Raw genomic sequence first — 18726 nt, 5'->3', positions numbered from 1 at the left:
GTTGGTAAACAAAATAAGAGTGCTTGGAAGTGAAGATTGGAGTGACTCCAAAGTCACTAGACTATTCATGAGAGCATACAAAGAAAAGGACAAGAGTCTAGCAAGGATGATAAGAGACCGTGACGACTATGAGGAAATGACGCCTCACCAACTATTTGCAAAGATTCAACAATATGAATATGAAGAAGCCCCAATCAAGACAAGAGACTCTCATGCCTTGATCTCAAATGAACAAGGCACCCCCAAGAAGAACAAAGACCACAAGGCAAAGAAAGTGGTCGAGACATCAAATGATGAAGATAGCTCAAGTGATGAAGACACAGCTATGTTCATCAAAACCTTCAAGAAGTTTGTAAGGAAAAATGATAAGTTTCAAAGGAAAGGAAAGAAGAGGGCATGCTATGAATGTGGCCAAACCGGTCATTTCATAGCGGATTGTCCTAACAAAAAGGAACAAGAAGCAAAGAAGGAATACAAAAAGGACAAGTTCAAAAAAGGAGGCAAGAACAAGGGATATTTCAAGAAGAAGAAATATGGTCAAGCCCATATTGGTGAAGAATGGAACTCCGATGAAGAGAGTTCTAGCTCCGAAGAAGAGGAAGTGGTGGCAAACGTTGCCATCCAATCTACTTCAAGCTCGCAACTCTTCACCAACCTCCACGACGACTCCTACACTCCAACTTGCCTCATGGCAAAAGGAGATAAGGTAACTTTATTTAGTGATGATTTTACAAATGATGATGATGAACAAATTGTCATGAAAAACAAAATGATTAAATAATTTGGCTTAAATGGATATAATGTTATCACTAAATTAATGGAGAAGCTAGATAAAAGAAAAGCAACTCTTGATGCTCAAGAAGACTTGCTCATCCTTGAAAAGGAGAGAAACCTAGAGCTTCAAGAATTGCTACTCAATAAAGATGAAATGCTAGAAGCCTTGACTAAGGAAGTATCTTTAGTCAAGATAACTATAGAGGATAAAGAAAAAGAAATGACAAATATGAAAACCTCTATTGTTAATCTTGCAAATGAAAAGAATGCACTTGAATCAAGCATGTTAAGCTTAACTGTCCAAAATCAAGAACTTCAAGTGCAACTTGAAAATTGCAAGAACATCAATGCTTCATCTTTATTGGTTGAATCTAAGTCTAGCTCTTCAAATAATACCATTTGCAAACATTGTGTCAAATACCATGCTTCTTGTTGTTTGACTAACCATGCAAGGAAGAAAAGTCCACAGGTTAAGGTCAAAGAAATATTGAAGAGATGCTCTAGCAATGATGGGTTAAAGAAAGTTGAACCCAAGTACAAGTTCTTGAAGCCCAACAATGGAAAAAGGGGGCTTGGGTTCAACTCATATAAGGAAAACCCTAGCATAGTGCATAAGGAGTGGAGATCCCCCAAGTTCATAGAGGGAACCACCCTATATGATGCCTTGGGGAGGATTCACTCCTCAAATGACAAGTCAACTCAAGTAAAGGTAAACTTGAGTCCACAAAGAATAAGATGAAGGAAGCGGGATCCACAAGTGGAGAAAAATTTAATGCACCCATTTCTCATTCTTATCTTTGTGATTATATGTTGACTTGGGATTCAGGGAAATTGGTTGTGAAATATGTGGGTGCCTACACTAAAAGAAAAGTCACGAAAAGAAGTGTGTGGGTACCCAAGGCTATAACTAACACTGTAGGACCGAATTCAATTTGGGTACCTAAAAGCATAGCCTAAATCTGTTTTGCAGGTCTACTCCTCTGGTGGGTCAAGCTGGGTGCTTGACAGTGGATGTACAAATCACATGACCGAGGAGATAGACATGTTTCACTCCTTGCAACTAACTCAAGAAGCACAAGAAATTGTGTTTAGAGATAGTGGCAAGAGTAAAGTGATTGGTATTGGTAAAATTCCTATCTCTGACCAACAATCACTTTCAAATGTTTTACTAGTAGATTCTTTAAGCTACAATTTGTTATCTGTTTCACAACTTTGTGGAATGGGATATAATTGCCTATTTACTGATGTTGATGTGAAGATCCTTAGAAGGGAGGATTCCTCTGTTGCCTTTACAGGTCGCTTGAAGGGCAAACTCTATCTTGTTGATTTCACAACAAATAGGGTGACGCCTGAGACTTGTTTAGTGGCAAAATCCGAGAAGGGGTGGCTTTGGCATCACCGGCTAGCTCATGTTGGCATGAGGAACTTGGCCAAACTTCAAAAGGATAGTCACATTAGTGGACTAACTAATGTTGTGTTTGAGAACGATAGGGTTTGTGGCGCATGCCAAGCAGGAAAGCAACATGGAGTCCCACATCAATCAAAGAATGTGGTCACAACAAAGAGGCCATTAGAACTTCTTCACATGGACCTCTTCGGACCTGTGGCTTACATCAGTATTGGTGGTAGTAAGTATGGCTTAGTTATTGTTGATGATTTTTCCTGCTTCACCTGGGTTTTCTTTTTGAGTGACAAAGGTGAAACCCAAGAGACCTTGAAGAAATTCATGAGAAGAGCTCAAAATGAGTTTGAGCTTAAAATCAAGAAAGTGAGAAGTGACAATGGGACAGAATTCAAGAACACAGGTGTCGAAGAATTCTTAGGCGAAGAAGGAATCAAACATGAGTTCTCGGTCCCCTACACTCCACAACAAAATGGTGTTGTGGAAAGGAAGAACCGAACACTAATTGAGGCTGCTAGAACCATGTTGGATGAGTACAAGACCCCTGATAATTTTTGGGTAGAGGCGGTCAACACCGCCTGTCATGCAATCAACCGCCTTTATCTTCACAAGATTTACAAGAAGACTGCCTACGAGCTTCTCACTGGTAATAAACCTAAAGTTGATTACTTTAGGGTATTTGGTTGTAAATGCTTTATTCTTAACAAGAAAGTAAAGAGCTCGAAGTTTGCTCCTAGAGTGGACGAGGGCTTCTTGCTTGGTTATGCATCAAATGCGCATGGATATCGTGTTTTCAACAATACCACCGGTCTTGTTGAAATAGTGATAGACGTGACATTTGATGAGTCTAATGGCTCACAAGGGCATGTTTCTCATGACGTTGCAGGAAATGAAGAACCACCTTGTAAGGCCATAAAGAAGCTTGCAATAGGTGAAGTGAGACCTCAATAAAAGGATGATGAGGAAGGAATCTTGTGGATGACCAATGAGGTTTTTGATGTGGGCGCAAAGGTGGTGGGTGATAAATCCTCCACCCAAGCAAACCCATCAACCTCAAGTCATCCAAGTCTTGAAGAAGGTCATAAACCCCAAAGATTGCCAACTGTGGTGGAAGGTGAACATGAAAGTGTTGATGCTGAAGTGCCTCTTGATCAAGTGGATGATGAGGAGGAGAAAATTCAAAGACAACCATCAGTGCCCCATCCTCGAGTCCACCATACTATCCAAAGAGATCATCCAGTGGACAACATCCTGGGTAGCATCAGGAGAGGGGTAACAACTCGATCTCGTTTAGCAAAATTTTGTGAATTTTACTCGTTTGTCTCCTCTCTTGAGCCACTTAAGGTTGAAGAAGCGTTGGGTGATCCGGATTGGATAATTGCCATGCAAGAGGAGTTGAACAACTTCACCCGGAATGAAGTCTTATCCTTGGTTCAAAGACCCAAGCAAAATGTGATTGGGACAAAATGGGTCTTTAGGAACAAACAAGATGAACATGGCATTGTTACAAGAAACAAAGCATGGTTGGTTGCCCAAGGCTACACTCAAGTGGAGGGACTTGATTTTGGTGAAACATATGCGCGGTAGCAAGGTTAGAGTCAATTAGAATATTAATTGCCTATGCTACTAACCATGATTTCAAGTTGTACCAAATGGACGTCAAGAGCGCATTTCTAAATGGACCACTACAAGAGCAAGTCTATGTGGAGCAATCGTCGGGCTTTGAAGATCCAAGGAAGCCAAACCACGTCTATCTACTTCACAAAGTGCTCTACGGGCTTAAACAAGCCCCTAGAGCTTGGTATGACTGTCTTAAAGATTTTTTAATTAAAAATGGATTTACAATAGGAAAAGCTGATTCTACCTTATTCACTCGCAAAGTTGATAATGAGTTATTTGTGTGCCAAATATATGTCGATGACATTATATTTGGTAGTACTAATGAAACATTTTGTGAAGAATTTAGCAAGGTGATGACAAACAGGTTTGAGATGTCTATGATGGGCGAGCTCAAATACTTCCTGGGATTTCAAGTCAAACAACTCAAGGAAGGTACCTTTCTATGCCAAACCAAATATACACAAGACATGCTCAAGAAGTTTGGCATGGAAAAGGCAAAGCACGCCAAGACTCCAATGTCATCAAATGGACATCTTGACCTAAATGAAGAAGGTGAACCGATAGACCAAAAATTGTATAGATCTATGATAGGGTCTCTACTTTACTTATGTGCATCTAGACCTGATATCATGTTAAGTGTTTGCATGTGTGCACGCTTTCAAGCTAATCCTAAAGATTGTCATCTTGTTGCCGTTAAAAGAATCCTAAGATACTTAGTCCACACCCAAAACCTAGGATTATGGTATCCTAAAGGCTCCCTTTTCGATTTACTTGGCTATTCTGACTCAGACTATGCCGGTTGCAAAGTAGATCGAAAAAGCACTACTGGGACTTGCCAATTCCTTGGGCGGTCCTTAGTGTCATGGAGTTCCAAGAAATAAAATTGTGTTGCACTTTCCACTGTAGAAGCTGAGTACATAGCAGCTGGTGCATGCTGTGCACAATTGCTATGGATGAAGCAAACCCTTAGAGATTTTGGTTGTGAGTTTAATAAAATTCCACTACTGTGTGACAATGAGAGTGCCATAAAACTTGCAAACAATCCTGTGCAACATTCTAGAACCAAACACATTGATATTAGACAACGTTTCTTGAGAGACCATGAAGCCAAAGGAGATATCGAATTATTTCATGTGAGCACTGAAAATCAACTAGCCGATATCTTCACCAAACCCCTTGATGAGACTAGGTTTTGTTTTCTAAGGAGTGAACTAAATATTTTGGATTCTCGAAACGTGTGTTAAGAACTAAAATTTGAACATATGATTGATTGATATAAAATTGTTGTATGCACAAAATGTCATGTGAAATCCTGTTTTTATTGTCAAAATTACTCATGTCATAAATATTGATTGTGTTTTAGGCCTTACCTGGCTATATCTATAAACTGGTTGAGTATACTGGCTGAGTAGGCCACTCAACCGGATTTTCTCTAGTGAGAACCGGTTGAACCGGTATAAAAACCGGTTGAACCGGTTTTTGTCGCCTCGGCGTCCGCGCTGTCTGTCAGCCCCGCAGTCTGCGCCATCAGTTTCGTAGGCTGTGCTGTCAGTGTGGCAGGTTTTCTGCGCAGTCAATGTTGTTTTCTGCACGTTTTACTGTGCACGCTGTAGCAAAACCGGTTGAGGTTCGCTGACCAGCCGTCGCCTCCTCTTTTCTCTCCTCCCCTTCCCTCTTTCTCTCTTTACCCTTTCATTTGTTACTGCCGCCGACGCCTTCACTTTCTCTCTCTCTCTCTCTCTCACTCACACCACACTCCAAATCTCTTTCGAGCCATCAAATCCTTGAAGAGTTTGTTGGAAACTTGTTCCCCTCGGCCTCCTCCATCAACTCCTTCCTCTTCGTTGGGATTTCTGTGGTTGAATCGACAGATCGAGGTATTGTTTTATTTCCCCAATTTTTTTCGATCCAACACCGTTCTTGATTATCTTGTGTATCTTTCCAAGGATACTGTATGGTTTAGGTGCTTGGCACACTTAAACTATTTTCATTTGTCTCGAACATTGCTTGAGTTAAGTAGTTTGGTATTGTTCGTTGTAGTTAAACCGCTCACTTGAATGGTTAAAGTGCATACTCAATATCATACTTGTCTTTACTCAAACGTGTTCGATAAAATCCTTGAACATCGATTTCCTCGCTCACCATATGTTCTCTTTTTTATCTTAAGGATGGTGCGTCGTAGGAATCCGTCAGTAGTTGAGTCTGACTCCGATGATGACGCTCAAGAGATTCGTGAAGAAACTCCTCCGCGTTCTAGATCCAAGTGTGGGTGCGGGTCTGGTTATGTGATGCAAGGTGGTGAGGCCTTAGGGTCTCATGGTGCTCACGGTCGAACGGCCCGGAATCCCTCCGGTCGGTCTCGACCCGCGACCAATCCTCAAGCCTGGGAGACAACTAGCGATGATGACGAAGGCAAAGATGATGAAGTTGATCTCCCTTCTGCCAACGCACCCATTATCCGGGGGTTGGTTCTTCACAGGGCGGAGGCCCGTCGCTCTGCCAATGAGCCTGTCACTGATTTCACTGCAAGCGGAGGGTCTGCCCTTCTCTAGGACATTCGCTTCCAAAATCCTACATTACATGTTCGTGATGTTAGGATCGATGGTAATCGGTTCTGGACCCTCCAACATGTCAATTTTTATAATTTTGTGATTCTTCCCAAGAAGCATGAGCCAATCCTGCATTAGAGATATATTAACTAGGAAGGATGTGAAGCAATTGGTGATCCAGAGATGACACAGGCTTTGAGGGCCTATGAGAGGAAGAGGATGAAGAACATTATGACATTCCAATACGACTGGAATGATGAAGTTATTGCTCAGTTCTATTCTACCCTTTGGATCAAGCTGGCTGATGAGGAAAGTCTCTATAACTTTCCTTATCTTAATTTCTATATTGAAGGCAGCTGGTACAAGGTGAGCTACCGGAGGTTTGCTCACATCCTTGGATTTTCTGATGGAGATATTTCAGGCGACAAGATTAAGATTCATGACTTTCGTCCTCCCACCAAGGATGAAGCCAGGGATCTTCATATCTCTGAGTCTGGTAAATATTGGGAGTCTACCAATCTATACAAATTCTACAGATACATTAACTCTCTCTGCAGAATGACTCTCATTCCAAAAGGAGGTAATCAAATGAATATCCTGGGAGAGAGCAAAGTCTTGCTCTCATTTATGAAGCCAAATAGTTCTGAAAGCATCAATGTATTTGATATGATTTGGCAAGAAATCATTCATGCTGCATGTTTCCCTCTCAAGGGATGCCTTCACGCCCCCTTCATCATGAAGATGATTGAAGTGGTGACTCAGTTTCGCTTTGAGAAAGGAACAAGACATCTCTCATACACCCCTTCTGGATTGATCCAAATAATTCAGCAGGGCGTCTGAGGAAAGCCCCCTCCAGCTCTTGTGGACCTGCTGCTGCCGGTCCCTCGCGTTCCTCTCCTGGTCGTGGATCTCCCACACCACGTGGTCGTGGTCGTGGTCGAGGTCATGGTCGTGGGATGGGAGCTCGACTGGCACATGGTATTGCAACATTCTTTTCCATGTGCAGGAACATATCTTCCGATGTGCATGAGCTGGCGAGGCGTCAGCGGGAGACTGACGACAACCTCCGTCGTCAAGCTTCTTCCATCGGTATGCCATTTGCTCTCCGCTCGCCTAATGTGCCTCTTCATCCTCCTCCACCAGAAATCAATGAATGGCACCAGCAGGCCTATGGGGTGCCCTTTATGTCAGCTGAAGATGAAGAAGAAGAGGAAGAATATTTTGATGATCATGAGTAGTTTGCCACGCCTCCCTACTAGGGGGATCTGGGTCAATCTTCTTCTTATCCTCCACCCCAGGATCCTTCGGGTAGCTATCCTCCCCCAGCTCAGCCCGGGGAAGAAAACTTTGCGGCTAACTTGGCGTCTCAATTCTTTGATCTGACTCCTCCTCAGTGGTGATTTGTGGTTGGTGGTTCTCTCTTTTTTTGGTGCTTATTGCCAATAAGGGGGAGAAGGATTGACATCTTGGCAGTAGCTTGGCTTGGTAGCCCTTAGGAGCTTTTAATTTTTGTAATGAACACCTGGTCTATAATAATTTTATTCGCCTGACTATTGTGATGCATGTGGTGTTGGCCTAGAGCCACAAACACTTTAATGATGTGATGACCTTATTGTAATAGCCATTACCATTTCATATCTTATGCTATACAATGATGGATTTGTTAGAGTAATGTTGTTTTTATATCATCACATCTTATATAATTTTGTTGCATCCCTCAGTGTTTGTGTATTGTGTTGGTTTTTTCACTCTCTCCAAATATGTTGCAAATTGACATATCAAGTCAATATGAATATCACAAAACTCATGCACATATTTAGGGGGGAGCTGCACATACACAAGGATTTATATCTTGCTAGTGCTTTTACTTTTATTTTTATATCTACTCTAGTTTGTTTTGGCATCAATCACCAAAAAGGGGGAGATTGTAAGTGCAATCAACCCTAATTGAGGGTTTTGGTGATTAAATGACAAAACAAACAGAGATTCTAACAAATTTGCTCCTAGCATGTACACAGTTATTCTACAGACAGGAGAAGCACAGATCTTATGAGTATGCAAATGTAAAAGCACAGCGGATTAAAATTCTACATCATATGGCATGCTCCAAGGGTTTGGAAACAACAACAGTTTACTTTTTCTAATTCTTGAGTTATAGAAATCGCCGTTCAATTAAGAGGGATTCGCAATAAGTTAAGTAAGTTATGCAATGAGCTCAGTTCAAATTCCTTCAAATCCTCTAAGAGAACACTTTTCTAGATCATGAATTTCCTTTGAAAAATCACTCTTACTCCCCACAAAAGTTCCACCTTGGTTCACTTCAGTTTTGTCAAAACTTGCTCTTCAGTTTCAAAAACCGGTTCAACCGGACCTGAAACCGGTTCAACCGGTTTCTGGACTGTTTCTTCTGCCACCTCTGTCCTGTCTGTCTGACAGTCAAAAGCTGTTAGAAAAGTCGTGAGCAAAGATTTTTCGAAAACCGGTTCAACCGGATTGGAGCCTGGCTCAACCGATTTTGAGTCCGGTCGAGTCTCCGGCTGAGTAGCTCAGTGAACCGAGAACCCCCTAGTGGAAACCGGTTCAACCGGTTTTAGAACCGGTTCAACCAGTTTTTGGTCCACTTCTCCCAACGGCTGCCATCTTTTGGGGGATCCTTTAAATACCCCCACACTCTCTCTCTTCATCACTTCTGCCCTTCCATTATTTCTTGACTGACCAACCTCCAAACAAAGGCATTCATTTCACCTGTCACACCCACAATCGCATCACCTTCAATCGTTTGAAGGATCCTTGGTGTGAGGTGAAGTCGATCTAACACACTATTGATTTCATCTTGATTCTCCTATTCTCTTCATTCTCGAGCTCATTGCAAACTTAACCTTGTGCGGATTTGTTACTCTTGGAACCTTGCGTTCCTTGACGGTTAGAGATTGCTTGGGAGTCTCCGAATTTGTGGACGACCCCAAGAAGTTTGTATCACCCGCTCTTTGAGCAAATTTGAGAAGAGATTGCCTTGACCTTGGTGGTCGGCTTGTGGAGGATTAGGGTTGGAAAAGACCCGGCCCTTTGTGGGCTCCTCAACGAGGAGTAGGACACCTTTGTGGTGGTTGCCGAACCTCATGTTAAATCGTGTGTTCTTGTGTGTTCCTGATAAGCACTTTAATTGGTTGGTTAGTTCATATTTGGCTATATTGTGTGCAAATCGTGTGAAAACAATTCACACCAATTTGTCATCTATTTGAGTGGATTTTCTCTAGGGCAAGTCTTTAGCATAATCTCTAACTACTTCATCTCATTTGTTTAACTGTTTATCTAATCTAAGTTGAGCAGGTTCAAACTTGTTCAGTTGTAAACAAAATCAACTGAACCGGTTTGCACCAGTGCAACTTGAATTTGACATTATTTCGAAGTTTTTAGTGAAAAATTTTAGGTGTAGCCTATTCACCCCCCTCTAGGCTACTTTCAAGGTATTTCTCAGGAGGAAAATATTTGGAGAAATATCAGTGTAATATTTGGGCAGTATTTCTAGAAAGAATTTGAGTGAGATCACTGGGGAAATATTTGTAAGATATTTTGAGAAGGATTTTGGAGAGACTATAGACCACTATATTTTATTCATTGAGATCAACTCGCAAACAAACATTTTGAAACAAAATTTAAAATTTATTTTGAATTTTGAGAGTTTGAGAAATTTTCAGGATTTGAATTTTCAGGATGCTACAGATCTACCCCACTTGAAATGAATCTCGTCCTCGATATTCGGCTTAGAAGGGTTATGGGTACTCTTCGAGGAGATTGAGCTTCAACAAAATCTGGTCTTTGAGGAGCATCTAGTTGCCGATTGCAAACGCTGATTCTAGCTAGTCAAAGATCATCTTCAGGCTTCTAGCTTTCACTTGGCAGCTAGCTTATTGAAGAAGCATCTATACCAACACGCAAACATTCCTCAAACAAACTCCCACATGGATTCCTTCCTTGATTGGTCTTCTGGTGCTTCATCAACGAAACTTGGGTGACCAGTTCTCATCCAGAAACTTATATGCTTCGATGATCTGATCCTTCACAAGCTTGCTACATGCACATGTCTTCTTTTCCTCCATAGCAACAACCTCACTGGAATACTACCCCACTTAAAAAGAATGATGGTAGAACTCTTAAATCTGGGGGATTTGGTGACTGGCATAGTTAAGCACGACTTAGACCAACCGATGGTATATAGACGTGATTGTGATTGTAAATTGTTATTTATTATGATTTTAAACATAATGAATTCACTTTATAACGATAAAAATATTTAAGTTTTAAATTATATATACAATCTTAAAGATCTTTTATATTTTTTTGAGTTTTTTAAACGAAGTAGTGCCGATACGACACGATTAGGCAATATAATGTAGTGTCTAGGCAGCTGGTTAGGCACTAGTACCGATACTGCATGACACAATTACTAATAGTGTCTAGTGTCGTGTCTAATAGTGCTAGTGTTTTTTTTATGAGGGTACAAGAACGCCACAACACACACGCGTGCGCGTCCATAACACACACATAAATAGAATGAGAGGCCTAGATCTCTAGTACATTAGAACACGTAATACCGCTGAACATGAACGCGTGTGTACCCTAAAATGTGAGAAAATTCAGTATTAAGTGCTATGGTGCCGGACAACACGTTTGACCATCTAAGGCCTTCTTCGGTTATTCCCAATACATATGGATCGGATGAGATTGGAAAAAATTAAGAAGAAGTTTGATTTGTTTGGGATTCAAACCCATTCAATCTCACTCAATTCATATGTATGTATTAAAAGCTAATCGAACAAGCTCTAAGGGAGCGGATCGACGGGCGCCGCGCGGGAGCGGATCGACGGGCGCCGCGCGGGAGCGGATCGACGGGCGCCGCGCGGGAGCGGATCCAGGGGCGCTGGCGGGAGCGGATCGACGGGCGCCGCGCGGGAGCGGATCGACGGGCGCCGCGCGGGAGCGGATCCAGGGGCGCCGCGCGGGAGCGGACCCAGGGGCGCTGGCGGGAGCGGATCCAGGGGCGGCGGGAGGGGATCCAGACGCGGATCCTGGGAGCTTGCTTGTGCTCCGATGGGGACGAAGGGGAGGAGTCGAGACGCGCCGCTGGAAGAAAAGAGGACGCTCGGGAAAAAATAAACGAAGCGTTACGTTTGTAAAGAGTGGCAGTGCGGGTAATTTCGGAGGGGAATCCGTTGAAATCTGGGGTACCACGTGATTCCAAAATAACTTACGGGAATCGGTAAATTTTAGAGAATCGCTTTCCATCCCAAGCCCCTTTGGCTGCGTTTTAAAATTCCAGAACGTGAATCTCTCCCTGGAAGTCAAACCAAAGGGACCCTAAGTGTCTATAGACCTGGATGTGGTGAGTGGTGATGCTCGGGTGGTGATTGGCATTGTCACTCGGGCTCTTCTTTGTTCTCGTCGTCGTGGTCACCATAGAGCGCGTCTGCAAGCGCTCCCACCCCAAAACCCCGCGGACGCACCGACGCGCGAGCCATAATGCGCCGCCAAAGCCTCGCCACCGTACTGCTGCTCCTGGTGGCCGCCGCGGCCCTGGCCGCCCCCGCCGCTGGGCACTTTGAGTCCTCCTGCCCCTTCTACGACCACGGCGGCCACGGCGAACCACACGAACGCCACGACCATGGCCACAGCTGCGGCGGCGGCGCGGACCATGAGCACCACCATCACCATCACCACGGCCATGGACACGGCGAGATCCAGCGGCTGCTCCCGGAGGAGATGGCGGAGGAGGCGGATCTCGAGCTCGAGTCCTTCGGTTACGAAGACCATGACCACGGCCACCACCACCACCACCACCATCACCACAGCCACGGCGACATGGAGACATCGCCCATGGGTTAGACATTTTTTTGTTCCGATCCTGCTCGTTTTTGCGCTTGAGGCGCGATTTCATCCGAGGCGATTGAATGATTTGGGGATTTGATCGAGCAGGCGTGTGGCTGAGCGCGATGGGGTGCTCGCTGCTGGTCAGTATGGCGTCCCTTGTCTGCCTCGTCCTCTTGCCGGTCATCTTCTGTGAGTGCCCCCGCTTGGCCCGTTGCAATCTGGGGATTATTTGCTTGCCCTTCTGCGCAGGTCCTGATTGTCTGGTTTATTTCAATTCTGCAGTTAAGGGGAAACCGTCTAAGGCCATAGTGGATTCGCTTGCAGTGTTTGGGGTAAGTGGGGATTGTGCAGCTCTTTGAAGGATCTTGCTAAATCGAGCTAGCAAATGGATATTTGTCTACAATCTACTCAACTTTGTGTGTTTTCCTTAGCAAATCCTGAGAGCTACCTAGCCAAGTACATTACATTTCTCCTGTCAGTCTAGCGAACGCAACTTGAAATTCATGTACCCTATGATAATCTTCTGCAATTACAAGCTATTAAAAAGTAATATCTGCATTCAGTGAAAGTCACAGAGATGAATTATCTGGTATCCTGTGAATTTTGTTTCATCCAGGGGCAATTGACCCTGCATATGAAATGTTGCCTCTAAAATTTTGTCCATGATGGATGTTGTAAATAGCATAGAAAACTCAGGTTGTATCGAAATTCATTCTGATGTGTTTCTACTCATTCAGCAGAGAATAAATCAACCAAACAGTGCGACAAAAGTAGACAAATGGAATCATGTCATCTGTTTGAAACACATACTTGATTACATAAAACTGTATTGTAACGGATCTGTGATGGTTGCACTTTCTCATATACAAAGTGACATTCCTTTCTCCTACAAAAGATAAGTAGAAATGCAAATGGTTAAACATGTTTTTAACATATTTTTCCTGATGAGTTCTGTATGTATCTAGCTGAATATGCGACGCAGTCAAAAGAAACCTACATTTTTTAAACATCTGTAGAAGTTTATATTCAGAAGAGTCAACCATGAGACGACACCTCATAATTTTGAGATTATTTAGCTTATTTATGACATTGTCTTGCACCGATATTTTCTGCATGAGGTATTGAGGTTCTATAGTATTGATCTATTTGACTAATTCTACTACGTTCAGAATCAATGATGTTACAGCTTATGTGCTTTCCTTCTTTGGTTCCAAACTTTCAATGTAATCTGCAGGCAGGAGCTATGCTTGGAGATTCATTTCTTCATCAGCTGCCACATGCTTTTGGTATATCCTTTGATACATGCTATGGTCTTATTTTGGTTCTTGTTTTTGTTTGTGCTTGGTTCATGTATATCTGCTGGCTTATGTTTTACTAGTTACTGTTTTGTCTCGCCCATCATCTACATCATCCTGGGCTATAAACTGTTTCTATATCTCCTTTAGTTGTACCTTGGTTCTCAAGGACAGTTTAGTGGCCCTGGCACCATATTTGCACTGCCATTGGACATAGGAGGGGACATGGGTGGATTTTGCAAAGGTCCCAGAAAAGTTTAAACTGAGGAATGTTGTGTTCACTCCAATGTAACTTGTGACCCTAAATCAATCTTCTTGTAATTTTAAAAAGGAGCGTAGCTCCATGCATGTTTTGCCTACTGCACATTGCTTTGTTAAAAGCAGTAAACCTCTGAACTGTCTGAACCAATTGGATCAAACTGTTCTATTTCCTACCATCTCTTGCATGTTCTTTTCTGCTGTGCTATGAGTTATTACAAACTGAAGTGTTGAACCTCCAAAGCATAATAGCATGTTGCTTGTGCTAGCGTCATATTGATGTAATATTGCATCCCTTTTGGTTCTGACGTTCACTTTGTACACGCTGTAGATCCAGTTCTTTTACTTCATTCGCTGTAGGAGCACTCTCTCACTTGCATTATTTTTCAATTGCTGCTCAGGTGGAGGGCATTCTCACTCGCATGATCATGAGGGTCATGATCATGCTCATGCTCATGAGCATGCACATGCACACTCACTGCAAGATCTATCTGTGGGTTTGTCTGTACTATGTGAGTATATCCTACACATTTATGTCCAATAGTGTTCTTATATGATCTTTTTTGCTATATAGAGACACCTTTTTTGATTCAGTTGCTGCAGACTGTTGCTTTTAACCCAAAGTATGTTTGGATGTCACGGCCCTCCAGTTGACATGTTAAATCTGCACAAGCATTAATCACATTGCTCTTAGTGACATGAATTTACTCCAGACATTTTATTACCGAGGAATCGTTGATCTATTTTCTTTCAATATGCATCTAACTTCCTTGATCTGTTCTCTTTCTCCATTGTGTAATTCAACTACTATTCCATGCAGTTGGCATTGTACTGTTTTTTATTGTCGAGAAGATTGTGAGGTATGTTGAAGACAATTCTCAAAATGGGGCTCATAGCATGGGTCATGGGCACCATCATCATAATCATAAACGGCACGATTCTAGCGATAAAGCCAAATTGAATTACCAAAAGAGTGATACTGATGGTAAAGACATTGATCATGCTGAAGAGGAACCTTCGGTTAATGATACCACTGGAAAAATAAGTGATGGCCATGAATCAGAAGCTACTATACGCAAGGTATATGTAACTGAACTCTGCTTCGGATGCAAAACATAGAAAGTATCTGGTATATTTTCCCAAGGCACTGCAATCCATTTACATTTTGGCAAAGAAAAAAAGAGGATGGTACGAACTTGAGAGTTTCCAAGTTTTGTGAACAAAAAAGCATCTAAGGCAAATGTGCATAGAAAATTCTTGTGGAACATAACAGTTTTTTTAGGAAGCATAGCCTATGTGAAACTAAAAAATAGCAGACAAATTTGGTTCAGTCAAAGGAAATGTCGAGGCACACTTTATCAGATGTTTTATGGCAAAATGTGGAACAGAGCACCTCATCGGGTATACAACTTATCTCTTAAAAGTATGGGAAAGCCAAATTATGAAAGCTAAATGATGGCTCTAAGAAAGCGTGGTGTGTTACATCTATGGTTACAATTCAAGCACTGAATATGTTATGAAAAAGAGCACCGAGTAAAGGAGAATCAAAATTGCAATGTGTGTCGGTAAAAGAAATAGTCGAAGGGCAACATCAACCAATTTGCCACATTTGGTGAAAAGCTAAAGGGAAAGGTTTTGACACTCAAGGTTGAATAGGTACTTAATGAATTTATTTAAGTTCGAAAAGAATATAAAACTGTATCACCATAAATGATGCCTTATTGCCCTCAACTTGGCCTATAGGTCCTCTCTCTCTCTCTCTCTCTCTCTCTCTCTCTCTCTCTCTCTCTCTCTCTCTTTGGCATCAGATGGTTGCATAAACTGTAGAAACTAATATTTCTTACAATGATCCTAAGCTGTAGAACTTAATATTTCTTATAAGGGCTAGTCTGGGAACTTTATTTTCCCAAGGGATTTCTATTTTCCCAAGGAAAAATGAACTAATTTCACTTGGGAAAATGAAAATCCCTTGGAAAAATGGGGTTCTCAAACTAGCCCTAATAGTTCTTTCCTCTCCAAAAAGTTCACATTGGTTGCAACAAACTTTCCGTATACATGCATGATAATATAAGATTCCTTTATTCATATTAGACATTCTGTGCAATTAAATCACCATTTGGTTTAGTTTTATATGATGGGTCTGCATTTATCCTACTTAATGAGGCATGTGATCCTCCACTTATGATTTATGAACATGATGTGCCTGTAATGAACAGAGGAGCTCATCCAAAGCCACTGATGGAGAAGCCACCAATTCTGGAAGGGATCCTGCCCCTGAAAAAGCACCATCAATTTCAAACTCTAACTTAGTGTTTGGCTACCTCAACCTTTTCTCAGATGGTGTTGTAAGTCTATCACCTGAACCATGTTTTGTATTTCACACATGCTGAATGCTGATGTTTGTGTGCTAGATTTTCTGAATTACTTGCTAGTTTGGATTTTGATGGAAATTCATGTGAATGATGCAGCATAACTTCACTGATGGGATGGCTCTCGGGAGTGCCTTTCTGCTGCATGGTTCTGTTGGTGGCTGGTCTAGGACTTTATTTCTGCTTGCACATGAACTTCCCCAAGAGGTTATGGTCACCATTAGATTTTCCTGATGCATTCCTCTTCAACTTTCTGTCAGTGTTACACAGTAGTAGCGTTGACATCTATATCTATGCAGCATCTGGCAAAACTAGCTCATGGTAAAATACCATCCTGGAGCTAATTCTGCAATAATATAGCATCTATACAAGTGCAACCATTTGATAATTTTCTGGTTTGCGTAACTAGATTAACAAAACTAGTTAGATGTTCACCTCGAACCTTTAGTTTTTTTTCAGTGATAATCACCCTGTTTTTCATTGACAGAACAATTTTTCACTCATACAAAAATTACTCCTACTTGTTGATCTTAAACTTTATGTTCTTTCTCTGTTAAGGTAGGAGATTTTGGTATCCTTGTGCGGTCAGGCTTCACGGTATCTAAGGCCCTATTCTTCAATTTCCTCTCTGCGTTGGTTGCTCTTGCTGGAACAGCACTAGTGAGTTCCTTAAAAATACCCATACGTAAAGCGACTTTTTTTCCCCTGGATATAACACATTACTTTACTGCATGTGCAGGCATTGTCTTTGGGTAAAGATCCGGGACATTCCTCCCTGATTGAGGTATGCTCCTTCAAACAAGACCCACCCGACATGCATCCCTGTTGTACCGTTGGAGCTAATGCACCACCTGCCCTGCCAACTGTCATGTTTTACAGGGTTTCACCGCCGGTGGTTTCATTTACATTGCTGTCGCGGGAGTCCTACCACAGATGAACGACCAGAAAACAACCATCAAGAGCTCAGTAGCTCAGCTGATCTCCCTGGCAATGGGGATGCTGGTCGCTCTAGGCATTTCTCTGGTAGAATAATCTGAATCCCCATTTCACCACTTGCAGCTTTAGGTCCAACCGAGTTACCCCAAGTCGATATAATGCTCTAGCAGCTCCAGACTAGAAGCAGGGTTTTCTGATCCTCTCGATATATAGTACCAAAAAGTTTTTTTTTTTTGAAATTTTGGCATCTGGTTATAGATTGCCTCGCATCGGTGTTATTTGAAGGCAACCCGTCGCACTAACTGAATACTGTACAACTTTATGGCCGGCTGGCTGATGTCGGCTCATGACAGGATCAACAGCATATAGTGGAATCCCTGTTTCCTAGCCGAGGTGAGGCCCTTTTGGCGGCTACACCCGCTTGTCCTGGCCCCGTGCACGGTGCACCGGTGGGTATGCATGCCACCACCACGTCGGTCAAGATCTGCCCGTGCTTCGGCCTGGAACTCTGGCTTTGCCGGACTCCGGACGTTCATAGCTGACGAGCAGTGCGTGTAATTAATCGAGCTTGTTCTCGCGTAAGTTGTTACTTGATTTGGACGACCAAATCTAGCCAGCCTACTAAGGTGTTTGCATGCAATAGATATATTAGCAAATAGTTTTGAAAACAGCTGCTGCCCAAACTAGTATTTTCTTAGGTTTAGAAATTCCATCCGAAACTGTTTTTTTTTCATGTAAGGTTGGACACGTCTTATCTAAAGCTAGTATTGACACTGTTTTTTTAAACAACGACAACGTAGCAGTAAACGTTTCACAGGACGATGAAGAACCTTGTTTAGATTCGGCGGGCATGTGTAGCGATCGGACGGGGGAGCAGGAATTACTGCGCGGTCCTATGTTCGACCTGTCTGTCGATGCTCCCCCCCGTATGGTGTTGTCGCCGAACTCTTAAATTTTGTACAGGAACAGAAAGACCGTGCACGACACAACACAAGGATGTGAAGGCTCCTCAATAATTGCTCGTCGTGTCAGGGAAAGAACAGGTGGGCGATCAGTGGTCACCGATCGCAGATCTAATCTAAAACACAAACGCGCGACTTTGAGAATTTGACAAATGGATAAAACCCGAGCTTGGGAGGTGGATAGAAGTCAATGTGCGGGTAGTGTCCTACTCTCCTCATTATAAATTGTACGCTAATGTTCTACTCTCTCTATTCTAAACCGTAAGATACATTTATATTTTTTTTCTAAATATCTAGTAGCTTTTACTGTGCACAATAAAATAAGTATAAAAAAGCTAAAATATTTCACGATTCGGAAAGAAAGGAGCACCAATCATTATCCAAAACTAGAATCGTTGTTTGGAACTATGGGATTTCATGCAATTTTGGCATGAAACCAATCCTTATTTGCAGGATGCTCTTAAGTTGTCTCCAGCATCTCCCCTATCTCATCAAATATCTCGTTTTCTATTTCAAACTTCACCATGTAAATAGTATCAAACAACTACAGTTCCGCGTCTCCCTATTTTACTCAATCCACTGAAGGCAACCTTACGTGGTCTAAGAGATTGCCTTTAAAACAATAAACATATTATAAGAAATGTTCCAAAAAAAATCTAAACTATTATTTTAATATTTGTTAACAAATAAAAC

The 18726-nt window shown here is 42.2% G+C and overlaps 1 protein-coding gene across 1 annotated transcript; it reads left to right on the top strand.

The window, feature by feature from the left end:
* The first annotated feature begins 11735 nt into the window (after window positions 1-11735).
* Window positions 11736-17457, top strand: LOC100192506 (Zinc transporter SLC39A7). Its single transcript, NM_001137726.1, is given in 11 exon segments — window positions 11736-12223; window positions 12319-12402; window positions 12496-12545; window positions 13448-13499; window positions 14168-14278; window positions 14587-14846; window positions 15983-16111; window positions 16235-16342; window positions 16694-16795; window positions 16875-16919; window positions 17015-17457. Coding segments are annotated over 11 exon segments (1452 nt in total). The 5' UTR covers window positions 11736-11865; the 3' UTR covers window positions 17168-17457.
* The last annotated feature ends 1269 nt before the right edge of the window (window positions 17458-18726 follow it).

The sequence above is a fragment of the Zea mays genome, chromosome 1, assembly GCF_902167145.1.
Source record: "Zea mays cultivar B73 chromosome 1, Zm-B73-REFERENCE-NAM-5.0, whole genome shotgun sequence".
NCBI lineage: Eukaryota > Viridiplantae > Streptophyta > Magnoliopsida > Poales > Poaceae > Zea > Zea mays.
Note: the sequence above shows the minus strand (reverse complement) of the source record. Positions and strands in the feature narration are given on the sequence as shown.